We start from the raw sequence: 15,139 nt of genomic DNA, 5'->3' as shown, positions 1-15,139 counted from the left end.
CTCCCAAGTGCTGGGATTAAAGGCGTGCGCCACCACCGCCCGGCTTCCTCTTTTATTCTTTTAAGGATATCATCTACATGAGTTTTAAAAGAGCCAGTCTGATGGACCGGCTAGCATAGTTAAGTCCTGTACCTCTAGTCCCATGCTACACTTGATTTTCAGGGTGTATTTGATCCAGTACTCAGGATCAATCAACTCAACCACCCTTTAGTTTTCTCTTCTTGAGATCATTCTGTGCATGTTTAAGAAACAATAAATATAATCATTTTATTATTTTAGTAGAAAAGGAGACCAGATCCCAGAGGAAGCCGAAGAACAGAATCTGTAAATGAGAGCTGTCCTCCTCCCGAGTGCTGGAGAGCAGCCGGCAGCGTTCTGCTTCCAGGTGAATGGGTCTTGCCCTAGGACAGTCCACCCTCTGCCCATCCAGGTGGTCATCTACCTGGCCTGCACTGTAGGTGTGCTGATCACAGTCCTGGGGAATTTGTTTGTGGTGTTTGCCGTGTCTTACTTCAAAGTGCTCCACACTCCCACCAACTTTCTGCTGCTCTCCCTGGCCCTGGCTGACATGTTGCTGGGTCTGCTGGTACTTCCCCTGAGCACCGTCCGCTCGGTGGAGAGCTGTTGGTTCTTTGGGGACTTCCTCTGCCGTCTGCATACGTACCTGGACACGCTGTTCTGCCTCGCCTCCATCTTCCATCTCTGTTTTATTTCCATCGATCGTCATTGTGCCATCTGTGACCCCCTGCTCTATCCCTCCAAGTTCACAGTCAGGATAGCCTTCCGGTACATTGTGGCCGGGTGGGGGATACCAGCAGCCTACACTGCCTTCTTTCTCTACACAGATGTGGTGGAGAGAGGGCTCAGCCAGTGGCTGGAGGAGATGCCCTGTGTGGGCAGTTGTCAGCTGCTGTTCAATAAGTTCTGGGGCTGGTTAAACTTCCCTGCATTCTTTGTTCCCTGCCTCATCATGATCAGCTTGTATGTGAAGATCTTTGTCGTTGCTACTAGGCAGGCTCAGCAGATCAGCGCCCTGAGCCAAAGCTTGGCTGGGGCCGTCAAGAGAGAGAGAAAAGCCGCCAAGACGCTGGGCATTGCTGTGGGCGTCTACCTTGTGTGCTGGCTGCCCTTCACCGTTGACACACTGGTTGACAGTCTCCTTAACTTTATCACCCCACCCCTGGTCTTCGATATCTTTATCTGGTTTGCTTATTTCAATTCAGCCTGTAACCCCATCATTTACGTCTTCTCCTACCGGTGGTTTAGGAAGGCACTGAAGCTCCTCCTGAGCCGGGAGATCCTCTCACCACGGGCGCCGACTATTGATTTGTTTCGCGACTGATTCACACAGGAGGAAGGAAGGTAGTATTGCCGTAGGCGATGGTGTTTCCCTAGTTTGCAGGCAGCCTCCAGGGCTTAAATGGAGAAGAAAAGCGTGTTACTTAGTCAGCAAAGGAGTGAAACACCTTTCTCACCGAGTGTTCTCATAGAAGAATGCAGGGAAAGGGCTGAATAAGACCATCGGAATACACGGAAGGTAAGCAAGAATCCTGGGAAATGTCCTGCCCCAATATCGTTGCTTCCTAGAAACTAAGAAGCAGAGGTTGAAGTCGCCTGGGGTTTGCTTTCTAAGTTCCTCCTGCGTATGCTACGTGCAAAGGTCACAACTCTGACTCTTCCCTCTGCCACGCTATTTCCCCCCCTAAAACGGCCTGAAAACAAGACAGTGTCTAGTCTAACTTTGGGAAACTATGCTTGAGTCATAATTTTATGCCATACTCAACAATTGGAGTACAACACTTAGAATGTGTCTTTCTTTAAATGTTCATGTTAGAATCCTTGTCTCCTTAGAACCTGACTATTTAGGGGTTTGGAAGCCATATCTGTCCCTTTCAATGTGGAATCATTTTATATTGTTAAAGGAATATTTTCTTCATTAAGAATAAGAGAAACCTGAAATGTGCAATGTATTCTGTGATAATTAGCCACATCTTGCCATATTCTTTTAGATCTGCATCACATAAACTAAATCTACTATGTTCCCGCAAGTCCGAGTGTATGATTTTCAGAGGTAAAGCAAATACCTGAGCCCCATGCATAGAGAGAATGGAAGCAAATATACATTATCAGTTGTTACTAATAAGAGTACATCCTGCTTCTTTTTTTTTAATTTCCTAAAAGAAGGTTTCTAGTCACCCTGCTTTCATATTTTGCATTGGCTGTTTGCAAATAAATAATTGCTTCTTTGTAAATTTTTTTTTTGTAAATTAATTTTAAATTTCTGGAGTCCATTCATATTTACCGGCATGGATATATATTTATGGTTTTGTCAATCTCAATAAACAGACCATGAATGCATGCGTGTGTTTTTGAAACAACTTTAATGTTAAAACTCACAAAGAACTAACCACTAAGTGGTTTAAGTAAAAACAATGATTCACTTTCAGATAACAACCTTTAAGGAAGTAAATGTCTATCACATCTTTTCTTTTCTCTTATATGTGGAACCCAGATTTAAAAATCACATATAGCTATGCTATGACTACAAGCTCTGAGACAAGTATCTTTGGACCTTTTGGACAGTAGAAACCCTCTCCTGAGATCTCAGTATGATGTGCTACTTTGCTGAATTAATACTCGAATCCCTCTGTGCTCCCGTTAAGAGGGAATCAATTGCACTTAAGTCAAATGCCCTGACTTCTGTGATGTATAGACTTCTGAGTATATGGTAAAGACTGTGGACCCCACTTCAAAATACAGTTTCTAAGTGGATGAAATAATTTAAAAGACAGAAATCCAAAGAAAAACAATCATGTTGAAACACATCTTTAAAATATCTTGAAAATAGCCACATCTGTAATGCAACAAAATGTGAAAATATCCAACTCTGTCGGCAGGTAAAATTCAAAGTAGCGAAGCATTAATGAATTTACACAATATCAGCAACAGCTATACTGAGATGTGAGAATACTGATTTCTGTTTGTGACAAATATCAGAGCAATTGCTAAGTTCACTGCGGGTTCTGCCCATATCAAAAATGGGACAGATAAAACTTCAGATATGGTCCATCGATAGAAAGGTTTCTTCATCATATAGGACTCCCCCTTTAAACATGAATTCAAAGCACTCTTTCAAACACAGTAGCTTTGGGCTCAGATATAAGCAGAAGGCAGCAGCAGTGGAACGTCTCCACTAATGCCTTACCTAGTGGTACCCAAGAAGTGCTTTTCTTCATCAAGAGCATCTCGCTGGAGAAGAGGTCAAAAGTATAATCGTGGTGGCAGTGGTGGTGATGGTGGTGTGTGTACATGCTTGCTTACATTTTTTGCATGTGTGTGTATATGTTTCACAAAATGTCAATATAGTCTAAGGGCTGGAGAGATGGTCCAGTGGTTAAGAGTACTTGTTGCTCTCGCAGAAGACCCAGGTACAATTCCCAACACCCACGTCAGGCAGCTTATAACTGCTTATAACTCCCGTTCCAAGGAATCCAATGCCCTTCTCTGGCCTCCATGGGCACCTGTACACATGTGGAATATACACACAGAAACACACACATACACATATGACATTTACATAAAAATAGTAATAAAATAAAATTTCAAAATGTAGTCTAAACTTCTAAGGTCCTTGTTTTGTATGACCCCAAACAGTAGTTCATTCTCCATACACATTTCAGTTTATTTATATTGCTTTCTTTAGCTAAGTCAAACCCCATTGTAGCTCAGACAGCTGGCTGTATGAGTGAATAAATCACACATTGAAGTGCATATTTATACTAGTATACATAAGTGTGTGTGTGTGTGTGTGTGTGTGTGTGTGTGTGTGTATGTATACTCATGAGAGAAGAGATTTATCACCTTAACATCAGGCCTGAACACCAGTGACATGTTACCCCTCAGTGACTCCTCTTTTACACTCCTTCCTAAAAATTTATCTATTTTACATCCTGACTGCAGTTTTTCTTCTCTCTTCTCCTCCAAATCCCTCCCCTCTGTTCCCCCCCACCAAATCCACTCCTTCTCCATTTCTGTTCAGAAAAGGGCAGGCCTCCCATGGCTATCAACCAAACACAGCATATCAAGTTGCAGTAAGGCTAAACCTCCTCGTATTAAGGCTAGGCAAGGTGACCCAGTATAAGGAATAAGGTCCCAACAGCCAGAAGTCAGAGACAGCCCCTGCTCCAACTATTAGGAGTCCTACAAGAAGACTAAGCTACATAACTGTCCCATACATGCAGAGGGGGCCTAGGTCAGTCCCATGCAGGGTTCCTGATTGTCAGTTCAGTCTCTGTGAGCCCCTATGAGCCCAGGTTAGCTGATTTTGTGAGTTCTCTTGTGATGTCCTTGATCCTTCTGGCTCCTAAATCTCTTCCTACTTCTCTTCAGCAGGATTCCTAGAGTCCGGCTTAGTGACTATCAGAAGATCTTTGTATCTGTTTCCATCAGTTTCTTGGTGAAGCCTCTCTGATGACAATTGGGCTAGGCATTAATCTATAAGTACAGCAGAATATTGTTAGGCATAATTGCATTGACAGTTTTTTCCTCCGGTTGTGTTTTTTGGTTCTATCCTAGGTCTCTGGGTCATCCAGCTTGTGGGTCCTGATGCTCCAGGCAGTGTCAGGGGTAGGTTTACTCCTCATGGCACAGGTCTTAGGCTAGACCAGTTGTTGGTTGGCCACTCCCTCAATCTCTAGGCCACCCTTACCCCAGCACATCCCATAGGCAGGACAGACTGTAGGCCAACCTCTTCTACACGCTTAACCTCTATTTTAGTCTCCTCTCCTACTGTTCTTTCACCCACCCTCTGAGCAAATGTCTTAGATTCAATCATGTTGAGTTTGGCTGTATGACTTGTCTTGATCAAAGCCTTATGGGCCATGGCACTTGCCACTTTCAAACTGAAACTCAAAGAATAATACATGTTTGAGCTCAGTTCTTACACTTCTGTCATCCACCGTCAGGACAGATGGTCCCAATAGAAGCTGTTTCTTCAGCCAGGGCCTCAGAGAAAAAAAAGACATGAGAAGGAAGAAGGATATACACCTACAACTGAAGCAGGGCTACCCCACTCCTGCCGCAATCAAATAACATAAACAAACAAAAAGAGGAGAGAAAAGATGACCCTAGGCATCATCAAAGGAAGAAGCAATCATATAATGTGCTCCAAGAAGGCCAGGTATTCACCAGAGAGCATAGATGTATGGGAGGTTTGGTCTACTTAGAAGGACTAGGCTCAGGAGTATCTAGAAGTGTCAGAAATAGCAAGTAATGGGCTGTGCAAAGTTCTTCTAGCCTTTGCATTTAATTCTGCATATAAGCTTGCAAAGACCATGCTACATTTACTGTTCAAAGATAAAAATTCAAAGGCAAATGATCCCAGTTTGAGTCAATGAGCTGTCCTACCTGGCCGAAGTCTCCCCGGAATGAAACAACGCAGTTTGAAATTGGAAAGAGAAGGAGAATGGGGAGGGCTATAGTAAAGATGGCGGCAGAGGTCTGGGAAGCTGGTGACATGGACACAAGCTCCTTCGGGCCCACAGAAAAGAGTGTGGAGACCTGGGGAGCACTTGCCTCCTGGTTTCTACTTTGAACACAAAAGAGCAGACAAAAACAATGCTTGAATTGAATTTCAGGGGTGGTCAATGAAACAGATTGCCATTATTCAACTAAGTGGTCAAATTTATCTATCACTGTTGTTTTCTCTACTAACTCAGGCTGCTTTGGTCCAGTGAATTCATTGCCTTCTTGGAGCATGTCACCAGTACCTCTTCCTCTGACAAGCTTGGGTCCAACATTTCTTCTCTTTCTGTTTTTGTTTCTTAAAGTTTTAACCATGATGGTCCGGGCTATAAACTTCAGTCCCAAAGCAGACTTGAACATCATTCCTGTAATTTGAATTTGTCATCAACATGAGCTCTCTACAGCTAGCCAATACCAGAGCTTCTGCTGTGGGCACACAGTAAGGTCCCAGGATTTCCTGTCTGTAGTTCCTATGTCCCTAAGGTTTAGTAAGCATGGTTTCCATCCCTGGAAGCTGCTATGGAAGATCATGGGATGAGAAAAGGGTAGAGTCTCTATATCTATAGACCTGGGTCTGAATCCTAGTTGCCCCTAAAGTCTAGGTCGTGTGACTTTTACTGTCTAGACTTCAGTGCCCCCTTTTAGGAGTACAAGATAGCAACCATTTTCAAGATTTCACTGAAAATGATTAACTGGCCATCACATGACACATTTAACTATAATGAAAACAAAGGCATGGATGGTTCAGATCTCAGTCTTTTCATCCTTGAGGAAGCATTTTATTTAAAAAGACAAACAAGTCTTTTTTCCCATAATTTTTATTTATTTGAAGTGTTATATATACATGTATGTGGAGAGAGAGAAGGGGAGAGACAGACAGACAGACAGAATGTATTAGATTGATTTACATGATAGGAATTAAGCAGCTCAACAATAGCTATCTGCATGCCAGAGAGGCTGAGAACCCAGTAATTAATTGTTCAGCAAAGTAGGATGCCGCAGCAGTTCCAACCTAACTCTGAAGGGCTGGAACTCCACAGAGCATCCACATTGGAAGGATGAAGAAACTGGAGTCTGATGTCAACAGAGGGTATCAGAAGCATCTTTAGACTCAATTCAGATGTAGAAACAGGGCTTCCCTTCCAACTCCTTCATATCTGAGCTACCTGCTGGAAGGGGTTACACACTTTGAGGCTGGATTTTTCCCCCCTCAGTTAATCCTTTTGGAAAACTCCCTAAGACATACCCAGAGGTGTGTCTCCTAGGTGATTCTAAAGCCCATCAAGTCGATAAATTGGCAAGTCCTAATGTAGCTTACACACCTTTATCAGAGATAAACAGGTCTAACATTCGTAAGAAGCAGGAAAATAAGACTGTGACCCATTCTAATACATACAATTAAGAGGTTGAAGAAAAAAATGAAAATAATGAAGCAGGACAGGGTTGCCAATGCTGTCTTCCACAGTGACTTTTTGGAGAGAAAAATATGAAAGCGGAGGCTCTGAGAATGATCAGAACCAGCCTTGCAAAGGTGGGGGGGAATGAGTGATGTATAGATAGGAGAGCATCTACAGTTAGTAGATGGGTAGATGGATAGATACATTAAAGAAACAGGCCCCCATGACAGCAGTTACACTGGACAGAGAACTCCCTTTACTGTTAGCTGATGTTCTGATCCTAGTTAATGCTATAAGCAGTAGGGACCCCAGTTCCGTGTTTCCTATTTTTATTGGTGATACAACATCACTTTTTGATGGTTTTCCTGATTGCTGGGCTTTCTCTTGTAGTGGAGTTGATTATACAGACTTGTAGCAGAACTTTTACTTTTCCAATTTTTAAAAGTAAGCAGGCATGTTTAAAGAATCAGAAACAGCAAGGTTGGGATTGTTATTTTGGTACAGTTCACTTCTCTATTTTTCTATATTTTGGAGAAAGGGTTAATATTTTTTTGAAAATAAATTATTACATCATTTCCTCTATTCCCTTTCCTCCTTCCCACTTGCTCTCATATCTTGCTCTCATATCTGTTTGTCTGTCTGTCTGTCTATACATTACATATATGTGGTATATGTATATATCAAACCTGCTCAGTCCATGTTCTGTTACTTGTATGTATATGGTTTCAGGACTGACCATTTTGTATTGAATAACCAACTGGGGGCCTCTTCCCAGGGAAAACTATTTCTTTTGCTATCAATGCTCCATAATTGCCTGTAGTCCTTTGATTAGGGTTGAGGCCCCATGAAATTTCCCCTTCCATGTTAGTATGCCTTTTGGTGTTATCCTTATTAGTTAGGCAGCCATGCTCATGAGACTTGTGTAGCTTCTCTGTCCTTTCCATAAGACATAATGTCACAGCAAACTTCCTGTCTCTCTGGCTCTTACAATCTTCCTGTCCCTTCTTTTGCTATGATCCCTGAGCCTTGGGTGCAACAGTTATTTCCTGGATGTATCAGTTCACACTGAACACCACTACTTCTCTATTTTTCAAGGCAACTTAGATATAGTTCCTTGTTGTAAAGAGCAAATAAAATTCCAAGAGACCATAACACGTTTTATTCTTGGTCAAGGCTGCAGTAGGGTTCAACCATAACTCTTTCCTACCATTTAATCCCCTTTTACCTTTTCCAGGTTGTAATAGAACTTGACTCTTTTTATCTTCTTTATCAGACAGATGGCCTGTGCCATCAGATGAGGAGGAGTGGGAGGAGACATATGACTAGGAAGACTAGAAAAAAAAATGGTTAGAGAATTTGAGATGGGCTAGAATTTCATTCTAAACACTATGGGACTCGGGCTTGAAGCTTCACATTATGAACCCGTAGAGATCACGGAGACCAATGTCAAATGTTGCGGCTAGTCAAGGGTCTAGTGTCCATCTGCTTTCTGGTAGAGCAAATGTCAACCACAGTACCCCTGCCCTCCACAGTGTAGCTCTGCTCTCTCATGTCTTTGGCATGGCCAACGCAGAGTTTCCTATATAGCTCAAGTCTAAGATTCGTTGGCCAACAAAACGGAAATGAATAACACCCAGGGAGGAATGTAAGAGGAAGCTGGCAGGGAAACCACTGAGAAAACCTCGGCCATTTCCATTTTCCTTGCCTTACTGTCACGGGTTTGTAGAGAAAAGCCTTTGGGACAGTTTAACAGCTTAGATTTCATTTTCTGTAGTCACCTGACAGCCGTTTCCTCCTCTTGTCCGACCGTTTCCTCCATCAAGGGAGCTGAAGATGCCGAGTCAGGGTTCAGAAAAACCCTCTCTTCTTGTACTTCTCCCACAGCCCCCTGTACCTAGGGAAAAGTATGATTCGGCGGGAGTCGTTTTGGAAACAAGAAGAATCCCAGCATCTTGACTCGGGCATGCTTGACACCAAGCCTAAGGCCATAATCACCATATTTCATCGACATTGTTATCGAAACGACTGCTGGCTGTCATTCTCAAAATCCTTCACACCAGTCACCTGCCATTCATTAAATAAAGCAAGGTGGCGAGGGGGCGCCACGTGCTGGCCCTGGCCACTAGGTGGAGCAGTCCGCTTGGCTTCTCGCTAACAGACCCCAGTGAGTCCTTTTCAGGCTGAAGCCTGAAGGAAGCTTCTGATGGAAAGAATGAGTGGTGAAATCCAAGGGATCCGCAGTCATGGTGTGAGGGCAGCTGCCCAGCAGAGCGCTCCAGCATCATAGGGCTTCACGTGAGCCAGAAATAAACCTTTCTCTGCTAGGCTGTGGACGTACTTGTCTTTTATGTCAGCAATGTCTGACCTATGTCTGATGGGGGTCATTGTATCCCAGACCAGTAGCTGGTTTCAGGGCTTTGGAAAAACTCCGAAGTAGGACGCTGAAGATTGTGAATACATTTTGTGTGTTTCGTGGGAGGGGGGTGTGGATACGTATGTTCAATGTGAGTACGATGTACAAATTATTTAAAACATCGTTGGCAGGATAAACTTACATGTTTTCTTAAGTGTAGAATTTATTAATGGTATTCCTTTGTGGTATTTCTTCTTGTTTTTAATTTATTATTTAATTTCTCATTAAATGTTTGTTATATATCATAATAGTTCCATAAAGACATTTCATTCAAATACATCATGTACTCTGACCATATTCATTTCCCTATACCCTTCCCTTTACATCCTCTTCCCACTAGTACTTTGATCTCACTTCTATTTCCATGTTGTACATATGTAGTTATGTGCACACTATATGTATGTGTATGATTTTCTGTGTCTATGTAAAATTTGGCATCCACAAATGAGAGAAAATACATGGTATTTGTCTTTCTGAGCTTGAGTTGTTTCACTTAACATGATTGCCTTTAGTTGTATACATTTTTCTTCAGATGATCCAATTAAATTCTTTTTTTATGGCGGAATAAAACTCTATTGAGCATATGCTAATATTTTCTTTATTCATTCATTTGTTGGCAGATAGGCTGATTCCATGACTTGGCTATTATTGTAAACAAAGCTACAATAAACATGGATGTGTGATTTCACTGTGGTGTGCTGATTCAAAGCACACTGTGGTTCGCTTTGAGTGTACACCTGAAAGTGGTATGGTGAAGTCACATGGGAGGTTTGTTCTCTCTCTCTCTCTCTCTCTCTCTCTCTCTCTCTCTCTCTCTCTCTCTCTCTCTCTCTCTTTCCTTCTTGAGAAACCACCACTTTAATTTCCAGTATGGCTAGGCTAGTTAGTATTCCCGAAGCATTGTGTAAAGGGTTCCCTTTTTCCCACATTCTCACCAACAGCAGCTAATGCTATTTATGGTCTTAGTTTTTAGTTTTTGTTATTATGGGTGGGATAAGATAGAACGAATTTCAACATAACTTAAATTTGAATTTCAAAGATAGATAAGGATGTTGAACTGTTTTTTTCCATTTATGGACCATTTGCACTTCATCTTTTGAGAATCATCTGTCTCTCTCATTTTTTGGGGGGTTATTTAGGTTATTTTTTTATATAGTCCAGGTGTCCATCCCTATATCAGATATAGAGCTAGCAATGATTTTTCTCCTGTTTTGTAGACTGCTACATTTTTATTTAATTCAGAGAAAAGTATCTGAGCATATTTATTTATTTGCAATGAACAACACCACTTCTTACCAGAGTCTCAGCTCACAAAAGTTGGGATGCTATTACCTGTTTCCTACGTATTCAGCATGGATTTCACTATGGTGTAGGCGTGAAGTTCATGTTTGGTTAAAAAAAAAGAAAGAAAAACAATGACTATTTGAATGCTTGCCATTAATTTATGTTCTATTTGGCTACTGAAACACACAAATTCTTCATTGTAATCATACTTTATTAAAGAAAACTAGAGGCTTCACTTGAAAGAGATTCTCCTTAATGAACAAGAAATATTTCATGCACCTAAATAGACAAGTGTGACATGGGATTCCATGTGTCACATGTGTCCAGTTTCCAGCCGAAGGAACAGCCACATAATCACAGTGCCTCCACTCTGGGAAGTCCAGTGGCTTCTGTTTCCTATTTTGGGAGAGGAAATCATAGAGCCAGAGGACAGTAACTTGGCTGACAATCACTACAGCCTGATGTAGGTGATGTCATTTGCAGACTGTCCCCCCTACATCATGGGATCCCTCACAAGACTGAGACAATTATATTTGCCAAGGAATCTCCTTTTGTAAGCTGTTCTTGAAAGAGCAAAGGAAAGCAGGAACTGGGGGAAACCTATTCACGCATGAAATGAAATGTTTTGCAGGCTAGGTCAGACTGGAAGCTTTGTAAAGAAAAGAGGACAGCATCAGAAGGGATCTTCAATGTCTTCAGAGAATATGCCAGGACCAAGAAAAAATCCACAGATTAAAAGGAGGATGTATGGAGGAAATTAAATGCAAGGAGTGTCGCATGCTCATCTGTGAAGCAGTACTCTAATAAAAACTTAACACTTATTGGTCCAGTTAGTATTTTCAGAGAAATGGAAGCAAGGTGCACATTCTGGCAAGACTAGAAAATGCTAACTCAGCCTTTGTAGTTTGCACAGCCATTATTTTTTCCATGAAGTGTCTTCTTAGACTTTAAAGACTCAATTCATCAGGAAATTAAGGGTACCTGTGAGGTCCTCTGTGCCTTTGCTTATATTTGCTCAGAGAACAAGTTCATAGTGGCTGAGCTGTTCTTGAACACCTGGCCACTCATAATAACCTTAATAGCTTTCTTAAACCATGGGTAAAATAAAGCATAGATCAAAGGATTCATGGCTGAGTTGTAATAAGCACACCAAACACAAATCTCATAAATGTAGGCAGGGGTGATGAATCCCATAAAAGCATCGATTAATGAATCAATGCTATACGGCAACCACGAGATCATGAATGCTACCACAGTGATTCCCAGGGTTTTGGCTGCTTTTCTCTCCCTCTTTGCCACTCTGGCTTTGTAGTTCTCTGAAGATGACTCTGTTTTGCTGCCAATATTTTCTATCTTTTTAGCCTGTTGCCTAGCTACCAGAAAAATATTACCATACAGAATGATCATAACAAGACTTGGTATAAAGAAGGAAAGAAAATCTATCAGCACCCAGTTCTGATTCACAACTACCTGACATCCTCCTACACAGTTGAGGGCATTGGATAATTCTTCTAGGCCATCATCATAGACCCCTGTGTAGAACACAGCACCACTGTACACCAGGGGCAGAATCCAGGAGATGCTGATGCAAATTCCTGACACAGACACCGTGAACTTGGTGGGATAGACCAGAGGGTCAGTGACAGCGATGTACCTGTCGATGGAGATGAAGCACAAGTGGAAGAGAGAAGAGTAACAAAATGCCACATCACAGCAGGTGTGGAAAGTGCAGAAGCTTCTTCCAAAGTACCAGCAGCTCTCGATGGACCTGACCATGCTGAAGGGCATCACAGAGACTCCCACCCAGAAGTCAGCACAAGCCAGAGAGGCGATGAGGAAATTGGTGGGAGAGTGCAGCTGCTTGAAATGGAGGATGGATATCATTACCAGGAGGTTTCCAAACACTGCCAGCACAGCCCCCATGCCAAAGACTGCATACAGGATGACCCGGGACCCAGGCGAGTAGGGAGTTTTCACACAGGACCCATTTACATTCTCATAGCAGAGCTGTAGGACTGCGGGTGGAGACGAGTTACTCCCCATGCTGCTGCTGTTTGCGTGTGCAGAAGGTCTGCATTTGATTCTCAAGATTCAGGAGTTCTAATTTTCAATGCTGTAAGGGGAAGGAGTCCACATCAATCCAGTAAGATGACAGAGGATATTATGAGATGTTAAGCCAAATATAATTTTTCACTTTTAAACCTTCTGACAACTTCTATACATTCATATATTGGAACAAAATAAAATCTGATAAATACTGTATGGTCCAAAATTACTAAAATTGAATTTCAATTAGCAAATGAGTCTTTTTTCTTAGTTGGTTAAGCTTTCTTTGATTCCTTAATATGTTTTTATATTTTATTTTTACCTCTAGTGTTCCTCTGGCTGCAGCGTAACTGTCGATGCCGCTGTGGAACTGGTGGCTCACCTATGGACATGTAACATTTACTTCCATGTTACATGTCTTAAACTGCTGCCTAAAGGATGCAGTCCTTCAGCTAAATAGACATCACCAATGGGAAAACGCCTTGACAGAATCCCAGTAGGGCAAGGTGTGAACCAATAAGATTATATTCAACAGTGATTACTAGGAAAGTTGGCCTACAAAACAAGTCTTTTCTCCATTAATTACTATGAAGTATTCTAGGCAAATAATTCTTTTTCCTTTGTTTACAGACTTGCACCATGCCCCTCTTCTCAGTCATGACTTGGTCACCTTCCTGGGGTTTTAAAGAGATACGATGGTGTTCCCATGGCTACCAAGCAGCAAGATGACAAGCTATGGGGAAATACTACATTGAAGAGAAATATATTACATGGAGGCTTTAAAGAACTACATGGATTAAAGGCAGCAGCTTTTCTCCAAGACTACTGAGAAAATGAATTCGGCTCTTAAACCCTTGCTACCCAGGAACCTGTGTGCAAAGTCTCTCCATCCACTCAACAGATCTGCAGTGACCACTCTGTGTACTTTCCTCTGTGGTTACTAAAGACTGCCCCTTTTGCCCATGCTTCCATGGAGATTTCATTTTTACAAAGAACAATGCACAGGAGTGAGAACTCTGAAATGGATTTTGTGTTCATCATCTCAAGCCTGGCAGAAGGAACATGGCAAAGCAAGGAAATATATTTTTCAATCTTCTGGATGAAGAGTTCAAGTCTCTGGCAGTACAGAGCTGGAGAAATGCAGGCATTTATAAGCTTGTATGGTACATTATGAAGAGTGAGAGAGAGTTCTTTTTCATCTTATTGGCTATATGATCACAAATCAATAAAATCAATACTCTTTTTCAGATATCTTTCAGGTTTCTCCTAACATTTTCTTAGTGTCTGATTTTTTAAAATGAATTCAATTGCTTATGTTACAAAACCCTATGCCAGGTTTTTCCCATCTATCTTCTATAGATATAAGAAACAATTCTATATGTTGTGTGGTACCAAGTATCATTCCTATGTACAACCAGTAATAGCTAACCTCATCCCCTGGTGGTGAATGTCTCTAAATATTTCTATATATCCTCAGGAGACAAACATTCCCCTTCCTCCCATTGAGACCTGTGTTCCAGTAAAGAAAAATTGTTCCATTGGCATCTTTGCCATTGGGTAGAGAAATAACTTTATAGCTCACTCTATCATTCTGAGATTTATTTGTTAGTTAATTCAGAACATAGTGGATGTCTGTAACTGGGTATAAAGTAATGAAAAAATGCCTGTCATCTCTATGATCATAAAGCCTGAGGTCTTGAAGATGAAGCAACACTGAATCATAAGTGGAGGGCTAGGCCTGTGAAGACAGCTCCAGAAGGGAAAAGACAATGCTCCTGATAGTATGGTAAGCATAAGAACAGACAGATCCTGGCCTAGGGATCCTAGAATATGGTTATGTGGAGATGCTCCAGTATTTGTAGAATTCTAACTATTCTATATTAACAACATCTAAGTGCAACAGAGGAATCTAGGCTAACTTGTGACTTCATGTTTACTAACTCAGTAAGCCGCTCTTCTCCCAACCCTGAGGCAGGATGTAGATGGAGGCTTGCCTCAAGGCCTCTAAAATTCTTGCACAAATATGACTTTCCTAATGTTGTCCTCCCCAAGCCATCTTTAGTAAATAGTTTGGCAGCGTTAGGAAGAAGTCCTGATTCCCACGGGTTTAGGACTCTAAGGCCAAGGACAAGATTCTCAGGCAAACTTTTGGTTCTTACATCAGACAAAGTTTTCCTTCCCATTTCTGCACCCGAGCTTTAGTTGGGTCCTCCAAGACATTTCTAATGAGACCATCCCCCCAGTGACTGAATGTGTGAAATAGTCCTCATTATGACCAAAGTAAGAGAAGGAGGCGATAATGATGGCCTGTGGTCATGCGGAGCACAAACTCTGAAGGGTGTTAATGAGAGGAAGCGTTTTATTCCCGTCTCTATGGATTAGAGGCTGGAGGTAACCAAACACCAGGCAGGGTGAAGTACTAATCTGTCACTGAAGAACACTGGGCACTGGGTACGTGCAGCCAGGTTGTCTGGTA

At 41.9% G+C, this 15,139-nt stretch overlaps 2 protein-coding genes across 2 annotated transcripts; one reads left to right on the top strand and one right to left on the bottom strand.

Annotated features, from left to right (window-relative positions):
- The first annotated feature begins 328 nt into the window (after positions 1 to 328).
- On the top strand, positions 329 to 1,400 carry Taar5 (trace amine associated receptor 5). Its single transcript, XM_006986685.3, has one exon. The coding sequence runs from the start codon at positions 329 to 331 to the stop codon at positions 1,340 to 1,342; it is 1,014 nt and encodes a 337-aa protein (XP_006986747.1). The 3' UTR covers positions 1,343 to 1,400.
- Positions 1,401 to 11,622: 10,222 nt separating this feature from the next.
- Positions 11,623 to 12,660, bottom strand: LOC102905710 (trace amine-associated receptor 6). Its single transcript, XM_006986686.1, has one exon. The coding sequence runs from the start codon at positions 12,658 to 12,660 to the stop codon at positions 11,623 to 11,625; it is 1,038 nt and encodes a 345-aa protein (XP_006986748.1).
- Positions 12,661 to 15,139: the final 2,479 nt, after the last annotated feature.

The sequence above is a fragment of the Peromyscus maniculatus genome, chromosome 16, assembly GCF_049852395.1.
Source record: "Peromyscus maniculatus bairdii isolate BWxNUB_F1_BW_parent chromosome 16, HU_Pman_BW_mat_3.1, whole genome shotgun sequence".
NCBI lineage: Eukaryota > Metazoa > Chordata > Mammalia > Rodentia > Cricetidae > Peromyscus > Peromyscus maniculatus.
Note: the sequence above shows the minus strand (reverse complement) of the source record. Positions and strands in the feature narration are given on the sequence as shown.

Coding starts and splice junctions, on each gene's coding strand:
- LOC102905710 (XM_006986686.1), bottom strand. CDS start 12,660: ATGGGGAGTAACTCGTCTCCACCCGCAGTCCTACAGCTCTGCTATGAG.
- Taar5 (XM_006986685.3), top strand. CDS start 329: ATGAGAGCTGTCCTCCTCCCGAGTGCTGGAGAGCAGCCGGCAGCGTTC.